The sequence below is a fragment of the Dunckerocampus dactyliophorus genome, chromosome 16 (genome assembly GCF_027744805.1).
Source record: "Dunckerocampus dactyliophorus isolate RoL2022-P2 chromosome 16, RoL_Ddac_1.1, whole genome shotgun sequence".
Lineage (NCBI taxonomy): Eukaryota > Metazoa > Chordata > Actinopteri > Syngnathiformes > Syngnathidae > Dunckerocampus > Dunckerocampus dactyliophorus.
The window spans coordinates 15,622,576-15,635,739 of record NC_072834.1 but is presented as its reverse complement, the minus strand read 5'-3'; the positions used below and the strand labels follow the sequence as shown (position 1 = coordinate 15,635,739).

General features: G+C 45.2%; 1 protein-coding gene across 4 annotated transcripts in view; it reads left to right on the top strand.

Annotated features, from left to right (window-relative positions):
• The window catches only part of LOC129168901 (protocadherin Fat 3), a 121,946-nt gene that overhangs the window by 74,628 nt on the left and 34,154 nt on the right, over positions 1 to 13,164 (top strand). For 3 of the 4 annotated variants that reach the window (XM_054754707.1, XM_054754706.1, XM_054754705.1), the window contains 14 exons: positions 2,841 to 3,074; positions 3,153 to 3,331; positions 3,788 to 4,001; positions 4,063 to 4,277; positions 4,351 to 4,488; positions 7,792 to 7,935; positions 8,004 to 8,201; positions 8,280 to 8,557; positions 8,632 to 9,194; positions 9,283 to 9,414; positions 9,488 to 9,645; positions 9,706 to 10,195; positions 10,308 to 10,461; positions 11,495 to 11,651. In XM_054754707.1, coding sequence (XP_054610682.1) covers positions 2,841 to 3,074; positions 3,153 to 3,331; positions 3,788 to 4,001; positions 4,063 to 4,277; positions 4,351 to 4,488; positions 7,792 to 7,935; positions 8,004 to 8,201; positions 8,280 to 8,557; positions 8,632 to 9,194; positions 9,283 to 9,414; positions 9,488 to 9,645; positions 9,706 to 10,195; positions 10,308 to 10,461; positions 11,495 to 11,651 — 3,254 coding nt within the window. Of the gene's footprint in view, positions 1 to 2,840; positions 3,075 to 3,152; positions 3,332 to 3,787; positions 4,002 to 4,062; positions 4,278 to 4,350; positions 4,489 to 7,791; positions 7,936 to 8,003; positions 8,202 to 8,279; positions 8,558 to 8,631; positions 9,195 to 9,282; positions 9,415 to 9,487; positions 9,646 to 9,705; positions 10,196 to 10,307; positions 10,462 to 11,494; positions 11,652 to 13,164 lie in introns of those variants that run through there. The other variant, XM_054754708.1, reaches the window with a different exon arrangement.

Genomic DNA, 13,164 nt, shown 5'->3' with positions numbered 1-13,164 from the left:
ATGCCAAAATTTTGTCTCGGTTTGCATTCATTCTCAAGTTAGCGTACAATATGGCGCTCATCTTACATGGAATACATGGAAACAAGAAGCGGGAGTCAGCTCCCTCTCCCGTCTATGATGTCATCAGCGGCTGACTGTAGTTCTTTGCTAAGTAACACAGTTACGCAACAAGTAAAAAATGTTAACACAAAACACATTTTTATAGTTGTACATGCATAACACAATTCTAAATGCATATCAATTATGAATGAAATGGATAAATGAACATTTAAACTTAATTTTACCTTCACTGAAGACATGTTAATGTTAAAAGTGAGATCAAGATGGACACCGCCTTTCTGTTTTGCAATGAGTTATTTCTTGAATTCAATAGTGTTTCTCACCTTCTTTATCAAAATGCTGGCACTTGCAATTTTCTTTGGCTCCATTCAGGATTGTTTTGCAGCTGGAATCAAAACAAAACAGACTTGAGGTGAGAAACACTATTGAACGCAAAGGTGGTGTCTGTGTCTTTGGCACCAATCACATCTTCAATGAAGGTAAAATTAACCTTAAATGTTCATTTATCCCTTTCATTCATCATTTATATGCATTTTGTGCATTTCAACATTTTGTTGTAGGTAAAACTGTAATTGTAAAACTCATCGATCAAAAAGTTTACATTTGTGGCTTTCTGAAACTGATTAATTGGATTTACGTTATTTCTTATGGTTAAAAAAAAGGTTAGAGTATGTTTATGGTTGGGGTTGGGCCTGCTGGAACGGATTAGTTACTCTAACCACAGTATGTTAGTTTCAGTGATGACTGTAAAGACTAAAAGTCTGTATGTTAGCTTAAAGGAAAACTGCACTGTATTTGGAATTTGGAGATGCCCATCATCCACAATCCTTATGTGAGACATGCTGTGTGTTTTAAAGATATAAAACACATAAAAAGCGAAAGCTCAGTATTGCACGTAATGGGATAGACCTATGCCGCCTACAAAAACCGCTGTTAAAACACCTCCAAAAACCTCCAAAACGGTTTTATGGTTTTATATCCATGCTGTGACCATGTAGTAACAGGTACATTCATGATAACATGTAATACTTACAGTATTTTGTGTGGCCTTTCTAAGCATTACCGGAACTTTCTTGCTTGGTGCATTGATTTCACATAGCAACGTCGTAGAAACAAACGCCCACACCTAGCGTTGACTTTTCCAAACTCAGAAATAAAATCACAGCAGCAGTGGCGACATCTCCAATAGGTAGCCTTACCTTTCGGTCGTGTCTGAGGTGTTGTGAGCGCAACGCTGACGCACTACAAGCGAGTCTGTGGTGAAGCTAGTCGCTAGCCGACTAGGCGCTAGCCTGTGCGGTATGGCTAAGTGTCAATATGGCAGTAATGTAGTTCGATCGCCGTAACAATGTTAATAATAACAACGCCGCTGTCGTTTGGTTAATATGCATGTCACATTATATGTAAATGGAGTGTTGTTAGCGCTGGCGAGTATTTTCCTGAAGGTTTAATAAGCGGAATAAGTGGGTCTAATATGTGCAGTAATGAGCTGGCTGTTTTTATCTGTCTTTATATCTTTAAAACGCACAGAAAAGACAAAGGCGTGTGTTAATGTCTCACATAAGCATTGTGGATGATGGGCAAAATTCCCCAAAAAGTGCAGTTTTCCTTTAAAGACTAAATTGCGTTTGTGTGCTTCACTGTTTACAAAAAAGTAACGTTGACAAGTTGAAATTTCCTTTGATGTTTTCAAAACAGAATAATGTTAGTTTTGTCTTTATTGTTGACCAAAAAGTACATTAGCGTCCTTGGAGACTAATTTGTTTTACGTGTTAACAGTAATGAATTGTCTAAGTTTATGAAAACACCTAGGGCAGGAGTTACATCCAGACGTACATGTTACCACGGGCTCCACAATTTTGGGGAAATTTGTTGGCCGTGGCCAGCACATTGAGGAAGTAGGGTATCAGAGGGGTTGCAAGTGTGTTGTACTCAGTTAGCAAGTGATTTGTGACACGTGCTTGGCGCTCGTCCTCCATTGGTATTTTTTAAATAGTGAGTGCGGTGTGCAACTCTGTCGGGAGAACCAGAGAGTTGGCCGGGAGAAGCCGCCCGGCGTGACCGGGCAAGGCGCATTAATGTCAGATACGCTATGTGAGCAGCCACCGTGCGTCCACTAAGGTCGGGTGGATTCACCTCCCGCGGGAGGAGCCACTGCCGTGGCCGGGCAATGTTACGAAATGGACTTTTAAACCTGCGACACACGCACTCCTCCGCTGCCTTGCTTTTGCGATCTGGCTGTGTCGAAGGTTGTCCTGTGTGCATGCAGAAAATAATTTGCATCCCAATTTTCTTCCTACGGGTTTGCGTGCTGTCTGCGGGTTTTAAAATGCGTGTCTCTTGCGATTTTCCACATTTTTGCACGTAGCCAGCACGTAGGAGCACATACGTCGGGATGTAACACCCCATTAAGTCAGCTTTGTTGAAAACAATTTACAGAACACATGTTTGTTTTTGATGCCGAGCCTAAATTGCTTTTGATGTTTCAGAGAACATGTTAGTTTTGTTACACCAAACTGTATTTAATGTTTACAGTAAAGGTAAGTTTGGTTGCCTACAGATTGTAATGTCTTAAGTGTTAACAAATGTTCATCAAAAACTACAAAAAGACGTCAATCAAGTTTGGTGAATATGATTTGCAAAATCATACTTAGCTTTACTGAAGACTGTCTTCAATATTTAGAGAACAACATACAGTATGTTAGTGAAGTTAGTGAAATTAAATTGGCTTAGATTTTTGGTAGCTTTAGTGTCGATTGTGGAATCGTCTTTGTGTTCAGGTGAGCTGCGCACGGCGGCGCCCATGGACCGCGAAACCACACCCAGCTACAAACTCATCGCCCAGGCGACGGATGGAGGCGGGCTCTTCTGCCGCTCTGACGTCTCCCTCAAGGTCCTGGACGTGAACGACAACGCACCCTCGTTCGCGTCCTTGCGCTACGTGGCAAGCGTTTATGAGAACGCCGCCCCCAACACTCTCCTCACGCGGCTGCAGGCCAGCGACCCTGATGAAGGTCAGCCGAGGCCGTGATGACCTCTTCTTATCTGAGCCAGTAGCATTGTTCTAGGTCAGAGTGTCTTCTGTCCAACAGGCCTCAATCGGACTGTGGCCTACTCTCTGGTGGACTCAGCCAACGGCTACTTCTCTATTGATCCAGTTTCTGGGGTGGTGGTTCTACAGAGAACCCTGGACAGAGAGAGCCAGGACTCCTATCGGCTACGCGTCCGGGCCAGTGACCAAGCTGGGTTGCAGGGGGCGCTGTTCTCTCAGGTTGGTGGGATTCAGTTTGGAGTGTATTCAAAGTCACCTGAGGTTGTATACGTCAGAATGGTGGGGAAAAACACGTCTGACACACACAACGAATAAACCACATATAAGAACCCCAGAGTTATTGGGATTAACAAGCGAGTTCATCATTTGCCATGAGATGTTCTCCTTTTCTATACGCATGTCTGAATGAAAGGAAGCACCCTCAAGCTGTGCTGTGAGGAGATGAGATAAAGAGCCATGTAGATTTTAATTAAGATCAATGCTTATCACAGCTGGAAAGATGAGCAAGGTGACAGCTGCAAGAGAAACATGCAGAAAAGTAGCTCTCTGGCGCCTACTGGTGGCTGTTTGGAAAAAATAAATGGCAAACAAGTCTGCAAGGAAGTTTGATATTAAATCCCTTATGTATTTCTAACAATCGATCTGCCCGCCTGTCTTTGCTCGTGTGTCCACTAGGTGGACTTGACTGTGTTGGTCCTGGACGTAAATGACAATGCACCGGTATTCCAGAGGCGTGACTACGCCGTGACCGTCCCCGAGGACGTGGCTGTGGGTACTGAGGTGCTCCGAGTGCTGGCGACGAGCGCCGACATCGGTCCCAACGCCGAAATCACCTACAGGATCCGCTCTGGCAATGAGTTGGCAAAGTTCTCCATAAACAGAATCCTAGGTGAGCTTTGATAGAGCCAGCTTTCACAGAGGTTCTAGATGTTAGATGTTTCGTGTTTTAGGATCCATCTCTGTGGCTGATGATTTGGACTTTGAGGTGTGCAAGGACTACTATCTGACAGTGGAGGCCTGGGATGGCGGGAGCCCTCCACTTAGTGCTGCCACCATGGTAACCATCGAGCTCATGGACGTCAACGACAACACCCCAGCCTTCAGTCAGGATGTCTACAACGTCCTGGTGGGTGAGGATGCGCCGGTTGGACAGTCAATAACGAAGGTACCGTTCAATGCAAAGCGTTGTTAACTGGACCTGTCAATGCGTATTAGTTAGCTGAATGGGTTTGTCTCAGGTGCTAGCGGAGGACCTGGACAGCCAAGTTAATGGACGCATCACCTACTCCATCCTGAAAGGCGATCGTACTAACCACTTCTGGATCGACCCGGTGACGGGGCTCCTCAAAGTCAATAAGCGTCTGGACAGGGAGCTGGTAAGGGTGCATCTATAAGCACAAAATATCTCACCGGGAATCAATAGTCATTTTGTGGTTCATGAGCACAGCCTGGACTGAGGAGTCAGCTCAAGGTCAACATGCACTCATGGATCACATTATGTAGGCGTAACAAAGCGTGCCTGCCATATTGCCTAATGCAGGGGTGTCAAACTCATTCGCACAGGGGGCGAAAACTCAAAGCCTACTTTCGGTTCTGGGCCGAACTGGACATTACTCCCCGCCCCAGCCCCTAACTTTGTATCTTACTTCCTGTTTATCCTGAAATGTTCAACACTTCTGCATATTGAAAGTTTTAAAAACCTTAAAAGCTTCTTGTCCTTTTAGCCAACATACTTTTTTTTTTTTTTTTTTCTTGACGGGGAAGGATGTGTATGGCAGGAGCTCTGTTGATGAAACTGGAAATTTTAACTATTTTGGTGCTTTCCTGACGACACTTCATGAACACAAGATCAGTGCTGCTTGCTGAATCCCCCAACTTTAACTTGGATAGTCGAGAGGTACAGATACAAGTATCGATACTGCTAGCAAGTCTAGCTAACTAGCTAACTGCTGAAGTTCAAAGAGGTTGCTTAGCAACAGTGTCAAACACAAAGGAAAACTATTCTGGCTCTGAACTTGCAGAAGAAAATGATTCTGGCTCTGAATTCAAAGTGGACATGGAAATAAAAACATTGGCAGAATACCTAGCTAGTCCAAGATACCAAGAGTTGCAAAATGCTGTCAAGAGCTGCAATGAAGCCTTTGATAGAAGCTTCGAGAGTAGAGAGATCACTCTACCACAAATAATGCGAGCAATTGAGAAGCTGCATTCAACTGTAGAGATACAATCTGAAGAAAATAGAGCACAGAACAAGTATATCAAAAAACTAAGAAAAGAAGTCAAGAAGTTGCAAGATGAAACTGCAGACCTGAGCGCTGCTCTTAAGGAGGTTAAATACCCTTTGGAAGATATCAAGGCTCGGCATTAAGGTACTGTTCAATGACAATGCTGCCTTGCGCTCTGCTCTTCAGGAAGCGATAAACCGTAAAAAAAATACAGCATTTTGCAAGGATGTTAGGGTTCTGCAGGATGATATCAGGGCATTACTGGAAGACAACGCTGCCTTGCGCACTGCTCTCAAGGAGGCTATAAACCATATGGAAGCAGCCTCACGTACTGATCTTAAGGATGCTAAAGACCCCAGGGAAGAAAATAGAGCACTATGCAATGATATAAACATTCTACAGGATGATATCAAGGCACTATTGAAGGACAATGCTGACTTTAGTACCACCCTTGAGGAAGTGAAAGAAGCAAAGGAGAATATCAAGGAGCAAATTAAAAACTTCATTGACGAGATGGATCAGATGGCACGAATGAATGATGTGGTCCTCACAGGGCTCCAAATCACACCCAAGTCAAGAGATGTTCCTTCAATAAAGCAACAGATTGCTAACTTCCTACAATCGAAGGAAGTGGATGTTGATGTCAACAGTATTGACACTTGCGTCCCACTCCATGGCAGAAACAACACCACACCTGTCATCATTAAGTTCACCAACAGGGAATCCAAAACTGCACTGCTGAAACAGGGAAAGAAGCAAAGAGGCACCAACGTCTACATGAATGAGCATCTGACAAAACGCAACTCTGACATCGCCAAAAAAGCACGAGACCTGAGGAAGCAAGGAAAGATTTAAAACACTTGGAGCACTAACGGGAAAATCTACATCAAACTAAAAGGAGGTCCAGGAGTCGCGAGAGTGCTTGTTGTCCAAGATATCAGTGATCTGGGAACATATTAAAGATCATATGACTATGACAATAAGCATAATTGCAATAACCTTGACATAGTTAATAAAAGGAACTCTTGTATACAAACTCAGTGTCACTAGCAGTGCAAAACCAAAGAAGATGTGGATATCAACAGGAGAGGAAGGTCAGGATAAACAGATAAACAGAAGGAAAGGAAAGGGGGGGGGGGGGGGGTTGCATTTGTGTACCTGTATACTGTATATGTGTATACTGTGCGTACTTGCTTGTGTAGGTGCAGATGTACTGTAAGTGTATATATATGTATGTGCGTGTTTGTATTTGTATGTACACACATGTATGTATTAGCAGTTGATGTGCTACAAAAAGGGGAAAGGATTAAATAAGCTCTGCTCTTCCTACTCCTTTTCGGACATATGCATGTTCGAAATAAATTAAACCAATCAATCAATCAATGTAGCACACTCATATGCATCATCAGTGCACACACACAGATGCTCGTTTGAAGTTGCGAACATGACAGGATATGCCCCAATAATCCAGGCTGAAAAAATAGTAGTTAGTATGGTCAGATTTTGAGAAAATGTCTCCTTAGCACTGATGAATAGATTCAGTAAGGAAGCTGCCTACACACCTTTTATCCCGGTTCCCCGCATTTGCAGAGCTGGGATTGGAACATACAATGTAATGCACCCTTGTAGTTGCGTTTTCAGGTTGGGACAAAATGCGCATGACAGCTGGTGAATGTGTTTTTATGTGGACATACATTTTTTTTTAAACTTCACTCATGTGGATGGATTTTTTTTTTTGCATCAGAGTTGTGTAAATGTGAATTTTTTTTGTGTCTGTTCATTCCTGCTTTAAATTTCTACTTTCCGATAGTCTGCAGTTAGACGACTCTGGTTGTTCTGGCATTGTTGTTCATTTCGATAAAGTGATTGTTGATCGACCACCTCTTCATCATTCTCTCAATGTCTGGGCAAAAACTACAATATTTTATCAACACGAAAACGTCACAATCTGCGAGGTGTTTAACCCGGAAAACTTTTCAGCTGTGGAATGGGCAAATTATGCATTTGCCAGCGTGCTTTACTGTAGTTAAAATGATCACTTTTGACTGTCTTATGCCTCTTTAAGGTGTTATTTTGTACAGACAGGGTGTACAGGTGTAATAGTTAAAGTGCTTCCGTTTGTAGTCGTGTACTGTTAAATTATTTTGACTTTTGGTTTAAATCTGGCACCTTTATTAAGAATGGTTGTGAATTTTGTGCTATATACTGTACAATATTGTTTCCACTTTTAAAATTAAAATTCCACAGTAGTAATTTATACCGGAGGAATAGCTTAATTACGCTGATCGAAGTGAGCACTTTGTTTGATAAGGTCCACATCAATTCAGTGCTATTTTCCAAACAATGGCAGCATGGGCCAGATATGTTCCCCGGGCCTGAGTTTGACACATATGGCCTAATGTATACAGATGCACTCATGCTGACACCCCCTCTCCCCAACCTCACTCTGTCCAGGTGTCCCGGTACACTCTGTCAGTGCAAGCCTTTGACAGTGGCTCACCCGCCATGTCCTCTACTGTCAGCATCAACGTTGACATTGCTGATGTCAATGACAACCCGCCCATCTTTACCCCACCCAACTCCACCGCTGTCGTCCAGGTAACGGTTTGATCATGTGCTCGTGATTGATCAAATTCACACCGAACACCCTCCGTCCGAACTTCCAGCTGAGCCAGGCCGCAGGCAGTGTCCTGCTCAAGCTGTCTGTCAGCGACAAAGACTCCCCCAGGAACGGCCCACCCTTTGAATTTCGCCTCATTTCTGGTAACGAGGGAGGTTTCTTCACCTTGGACCAGACAGGAACGCTGAGATCTGATCGTGTTTTTGGGTCTGAATCCCCCAGGGAATTCACCCTAGAGGTCCAGGTTGGTGATCCGCATTTTTTTTAGTGCAATCACATTTCCATAAGTTCAATCACTTCCACTTTCCATGTGATCCCCCAGGCCAGCGACTCTGGCAGGCCCCCTCTTGTCTCGTCGTCCTGGATCTTTCTCCGTGTCATTGGGAACAGTCAGTATAAGCCGGCTGTCTCTTCCTTGGAAATCATCATAGTCACAGCAACAGACACCTTCCAGGGTGGCCTGATTGGTCGCATCCACGCTACAGACCGTGACCCCAACGACGCGCTGTCCTTTACCCAGAAGCCTCAACCCAAAAGCATGTTTAGCATCAACAGACAGGACGGCAGAGTTTCGGCTCTGCCAGGCTTAGAACCAGGAAGGTTAGGACCACAAAAAAACACTGTTGGATTATGAGGTTCCTTTTAAAAAACTTTTCTATGATCCTTCTTCACAGGTACCAGATAAACGCCACAGTCAGCGACGGGCGCTTTGCAGTGATTGCGGATGTTTCAGTCCAAGTGGAACAGGTGACGGATGTTCTACTGCGTAGCGCTGTCACTATGAGGTTCAGCTCCTTATCCCCCAAAGACCTGCTGGGACACTACCTCAGCCAGATCAAACTCACCTTGCGTGCGCTGGCAGGCTGGAAATGGTCACCAGGACAGCAGGATCCACTTCACATCCTTGGTGTGCAGCCAGTGGAAGGCAAATCTGACGTAGACCTCTTTGTGGCTATCGAGCGGCCGGAGTCATCCCGTGCCGGGCAATTGGGAGGTTTCTACTCAGAATCGGAGGTGGCTGCAAAACTGGGGGAAGCAGCGACGAGGGGCCAACTCCGAGGGGTCCTGGCTGGGGCCATGGTGGTCAGCAGTTCCTGCTCCGGCGAGCTGCCGTGTGGAGACAAGGTATGCGAGCAAGTGATGGTGATGGAGGCTGGCTCACTGGTCACCTACAGCACAGAAAGGGTCAGCTTGGTGTCACCACGATTCAGGCGGATTGAGACATGCACGTGTCCAGGTAGGTGGATCACACTAAATGATTATTTGGCAGACACTGACTTTCAGTAGGTTAACCTAATGTTGGGATGTCCCCATATTCCCATCAGGAGGAGCATGCTCTGCCCCTGTGGAGCTTTGTGAAGGTCAGTCTTGTCCTGCAGATATGCAGTGTGTTCGTTCTGGCCCGATGGCGCCATCTGTCTGCCAGTGTCTACCTGAACGCCTGGAGGAGTGTGCCGGTATGTTCTTTTTTTTAACTTGGGATTAGACCTCCTAAATGTTGAATCCTTTGGTCATCTTTGCCCGTTCAAGGCCAAACCTCGCTGAGTTTTTCTGGCAACAGCTACATTAAGTACAAAGTGACGGAGGGCGTCCAAAGTGGCGAGATGAAGCTCAGCCTGAAGGTCCGTACCCTGCAGACAAGAGGCGTCATCATGTTCACCAGGGTCAACCCCTGCACCATGCTCAAGGTAAAGCATGTCTTTTATTGAAGCGCCACAAGGCTTCACAACACCACCACTGTGTTTCAGATTGAAGCAGGTCGCCTGTGGTTCCAGCTGGACTGTGACAACACCCTGGGCATCATGGGAATCTCCGGGAGACAAATAAATGACGGCCTGTGGCACGCCGTTGCCTTGGAGTTGACACGGAATTACACCCTGCTCTCGCTGGACGACAGCTACGTGGAACGGCGGCGTGCAGCCACAGCGCCTGTCCGACTCTGGCCGGTGGCCCCAGAATCCTCCTTTTTCTTTGGTGCGCAAGTGAGGCCCCCTCCTGGTGGGCAAGGTGAGCAGCCGGGCCCTGAGGCGGTGGCTCCGAGAGCCCAGGATGGCTTCCAAGGCTGCCTGAGCTCGCTGATGCTCAACGGCAAGGAGCTGCCTCTCCAGAACAAGCGGAGCCGCTACGCTCAGATAGCTGGGCTGAGTGAAGTCAAGGTGGGCTGTGTCCTGTACCCGGACACTTGTGTCAGCATGCCCTGCCTCAATGGAGCCATGTGCAGCAGTCTGCCCTATGGAGGTCTGTCCAACAAATCCATCTGATTTATAAATGATTGTTACATTTTGCCAATTTTTTATTTTTTTTTGTCAAAATTGCCAGTCCAGTGTTTCTTATGTTGTCTCTCTACCAGGTTTTGCATGCACTTGCATCTCTGGCTTCACTGGGGGGCGCTGTGAGCTCCTAGTGACGCCCTGTAACCCCAGCCCTTGCCAGAATGGGGGCGACTGCCAAGCTTTAGGCAGCGGGTTCGTCTGCGGCTGCCCGCCTGGACTGGGGGGTCTTATGTAAGATCAAATCGCTTTTGGCTCTTAATTGAGTGCGTTGGTGTAGCTTGTTTGCAGTGACAGTGAGGCCAGTGCTCACACGGGCTACATCACTGTGCTTATTGTGTGGAGATGAATCAAGTTCAAAGCACTTTAGTCATTAATTATACAGCTCATGACTCACTGCCTCGCACTGTGCTCATGTTGTTGGTGCACAGATGAGCCACTAGGGGGCAGCAAACCCCTTTGTGCACACCGACAGGGACTTTTGATGTGTTCTAGAAATGACACTCTTATGAATAACATTTGGCCCTGCCATTACTACAAAATAAATAAATACAATAACAAAACACATGATAATAATATACAGTATTTGGAGATTAAAATCACTACGGTAAATAAGAAATAATAATATGCAACAATAAAACATCCATTTATGTAAAGCACTACACTCCCATAATTGTATTTTACTGAGTGCCCTCTAAAAGGTCAAAGCTGCATTAAAATGGACTTAATATTGAAGATAATAGAATGTTTTTTTCATCAGACGGCTGCAGATTGCTCAAGTTATCATCAGTGAATAGTAAACAGGCGGAAACGCTCGCTCAGCAAATATTACTCAGCGTGATTACATTCAAATGCATGCAGATTGGAAAGCAATAATACAACTCATTTATATAATACCAATAATAGCAGGACAAGAAAGACGTTGTCTTGCTTGGTTGATTTTTTCCCACTTTCAGCTACGTCTTGCTCGGTTGATGCAGTATGTTAATTAGGACAAACACGCTCACTCATTCAAAGGCAAACTTTACTTTTTTGCTTTGTTTGCGTCATGACAAGCCTCTTGCACTTCATCAAGGGGGTTGGGGAAAAAATAATTGCAAAGAAAAAAATGGAGCGTCTTCCTTTCGGCTCGCAGCAGGGGGCTGCGTTTGAAAAACGCGCGTGCACGCGAGCGCGCATTTGATGTTTAAACGCCAAGTTTAAGGGGTAATGAATAGTGAAGCTTGTTTGACAAACTCAAGTAAGACTGCGGCGTCTTCTCCCACAGATGTGACGAGGACGTCGATGAGTGCGAACAGGCCGAGTGCTACAATGGCGGCGAATGCGTCAACACGCTGGGGTCGTTCTACTGCAACTGCACGCCGGGCTTTGAGGGACGGCTCTGCAGCGACGAGGGGGACGAAGATCCGGGCGACGACACGCAGGTCTCTGTAGCGTCTAAGAATAATGTGTTTAGTAAATCACAATGGCCTACACTTACCCGAGTAAGTTAAAGATCCAGTGTACACACGACTCAAGGAAAACTGTCAAAAATTTCAAATCTTTACTGCAAAAACCCACCTAAGAGAGATGAGTTAGCTTCCCCGCTCGCCCCATGCAAGGTAGTGAAGGCGCTGTGGATACAATGCCAACCCGCTTTTTGACTAATTTGACTTTAACTTCGTAGTTTTGTGTCATAAAAAATATCTTTTTAAACTCAGGCCCTGTCCACACCGGAACGCCCATGAAATTTTATTTTTTGGCGGGTTGAAAAAAATGTGGCGTCCATTAGGATTAGTAAATAGTTACATCCGGACAGGAGCGGATCACTGAGTGAAAACGATTTAACTTACCTGTGCTGTTGTTTATTCACGCCTAACTTTTTGCTCAGCAATTACTGATAGTTTGTTGACATTCTGTGTTTAAATGTTACCATTTTCTACTAGGGAAAGAAAAGAATCGAGAATGTGAAAGCAATATTTAATAAGTTCAAATAAAAAAAAATACAAATAAATAAATAAATTCATTAATGCACAGTAATCCCTCACAACTTCATGCTTCGAATTTCGCAGCTTTACTCTCACAGTTTTTCGAAAATATATGAATAAATCATGCGGTTTCGTGGTTGAATACGGCTTATTATTAATCCAAAAATATGCATATTTAAGCTAATTTTATGCGGTTTTGTTTGGCTAAATTAAGCATGTTCAGGCAAAAATGCAAAATGAAATAAAATACAAATATGTGGCATTCAAAGGTCTCATTCCAAGACATTGTGATGATATGTAGTATTCTGCACTGGTCACTAGGTGTCAGTAATGTTACTGTAATCAGAATCAGAGCCAAGTGTGCTTACACAAACAAGGAATGGGGGTGGGGGGTGGTGAGGTGCAGGGGTGTTACTCCTGAAGTCGTCTTGAGCGGGTTCAGTTCCAGGTGGTTCTGACCACACCAGGGGACCATTTGGTCTACCTCCCGTCTGTATGCAGACTCCTCACTGTCTCGGGTGAGACCGATGACTGTTGTGTCGTCTGCAAACTTCAGGAGTTTCACAGAAGGATCCCCTGTGGTGCGGTCATTAGTGGAGGGGAAGAAGAGCAGTGAAGAGAGAACACACCCTTGGGGGCCGCCAGTGCTGGTAGTCCGGATGCTGGATGTGATGTACCCCAGCCTCACCTGCTGTCAAGAAGCTGGTGATCCACTGACAGGTGGAGGCTGGCACAGTGAGCTGGGAGAGCTTCTGGTGTGTCTAAAGGGCTCTAATGTTGTTAAATATTGCGGCCGTAACCCACGCCAATCTGAAACACAACTCTGAGTCCCCAACGTCACTTCCTGTCCACCCCTCACTCAACCCCCCCCAAGCGCCAGAATGCATTTACAGCAACACACATGAGCACGAGTCTTTCAGTGGTTCTCCGATGTTGCCAAACAAAATTGTGTAATGACCCGATATTACTG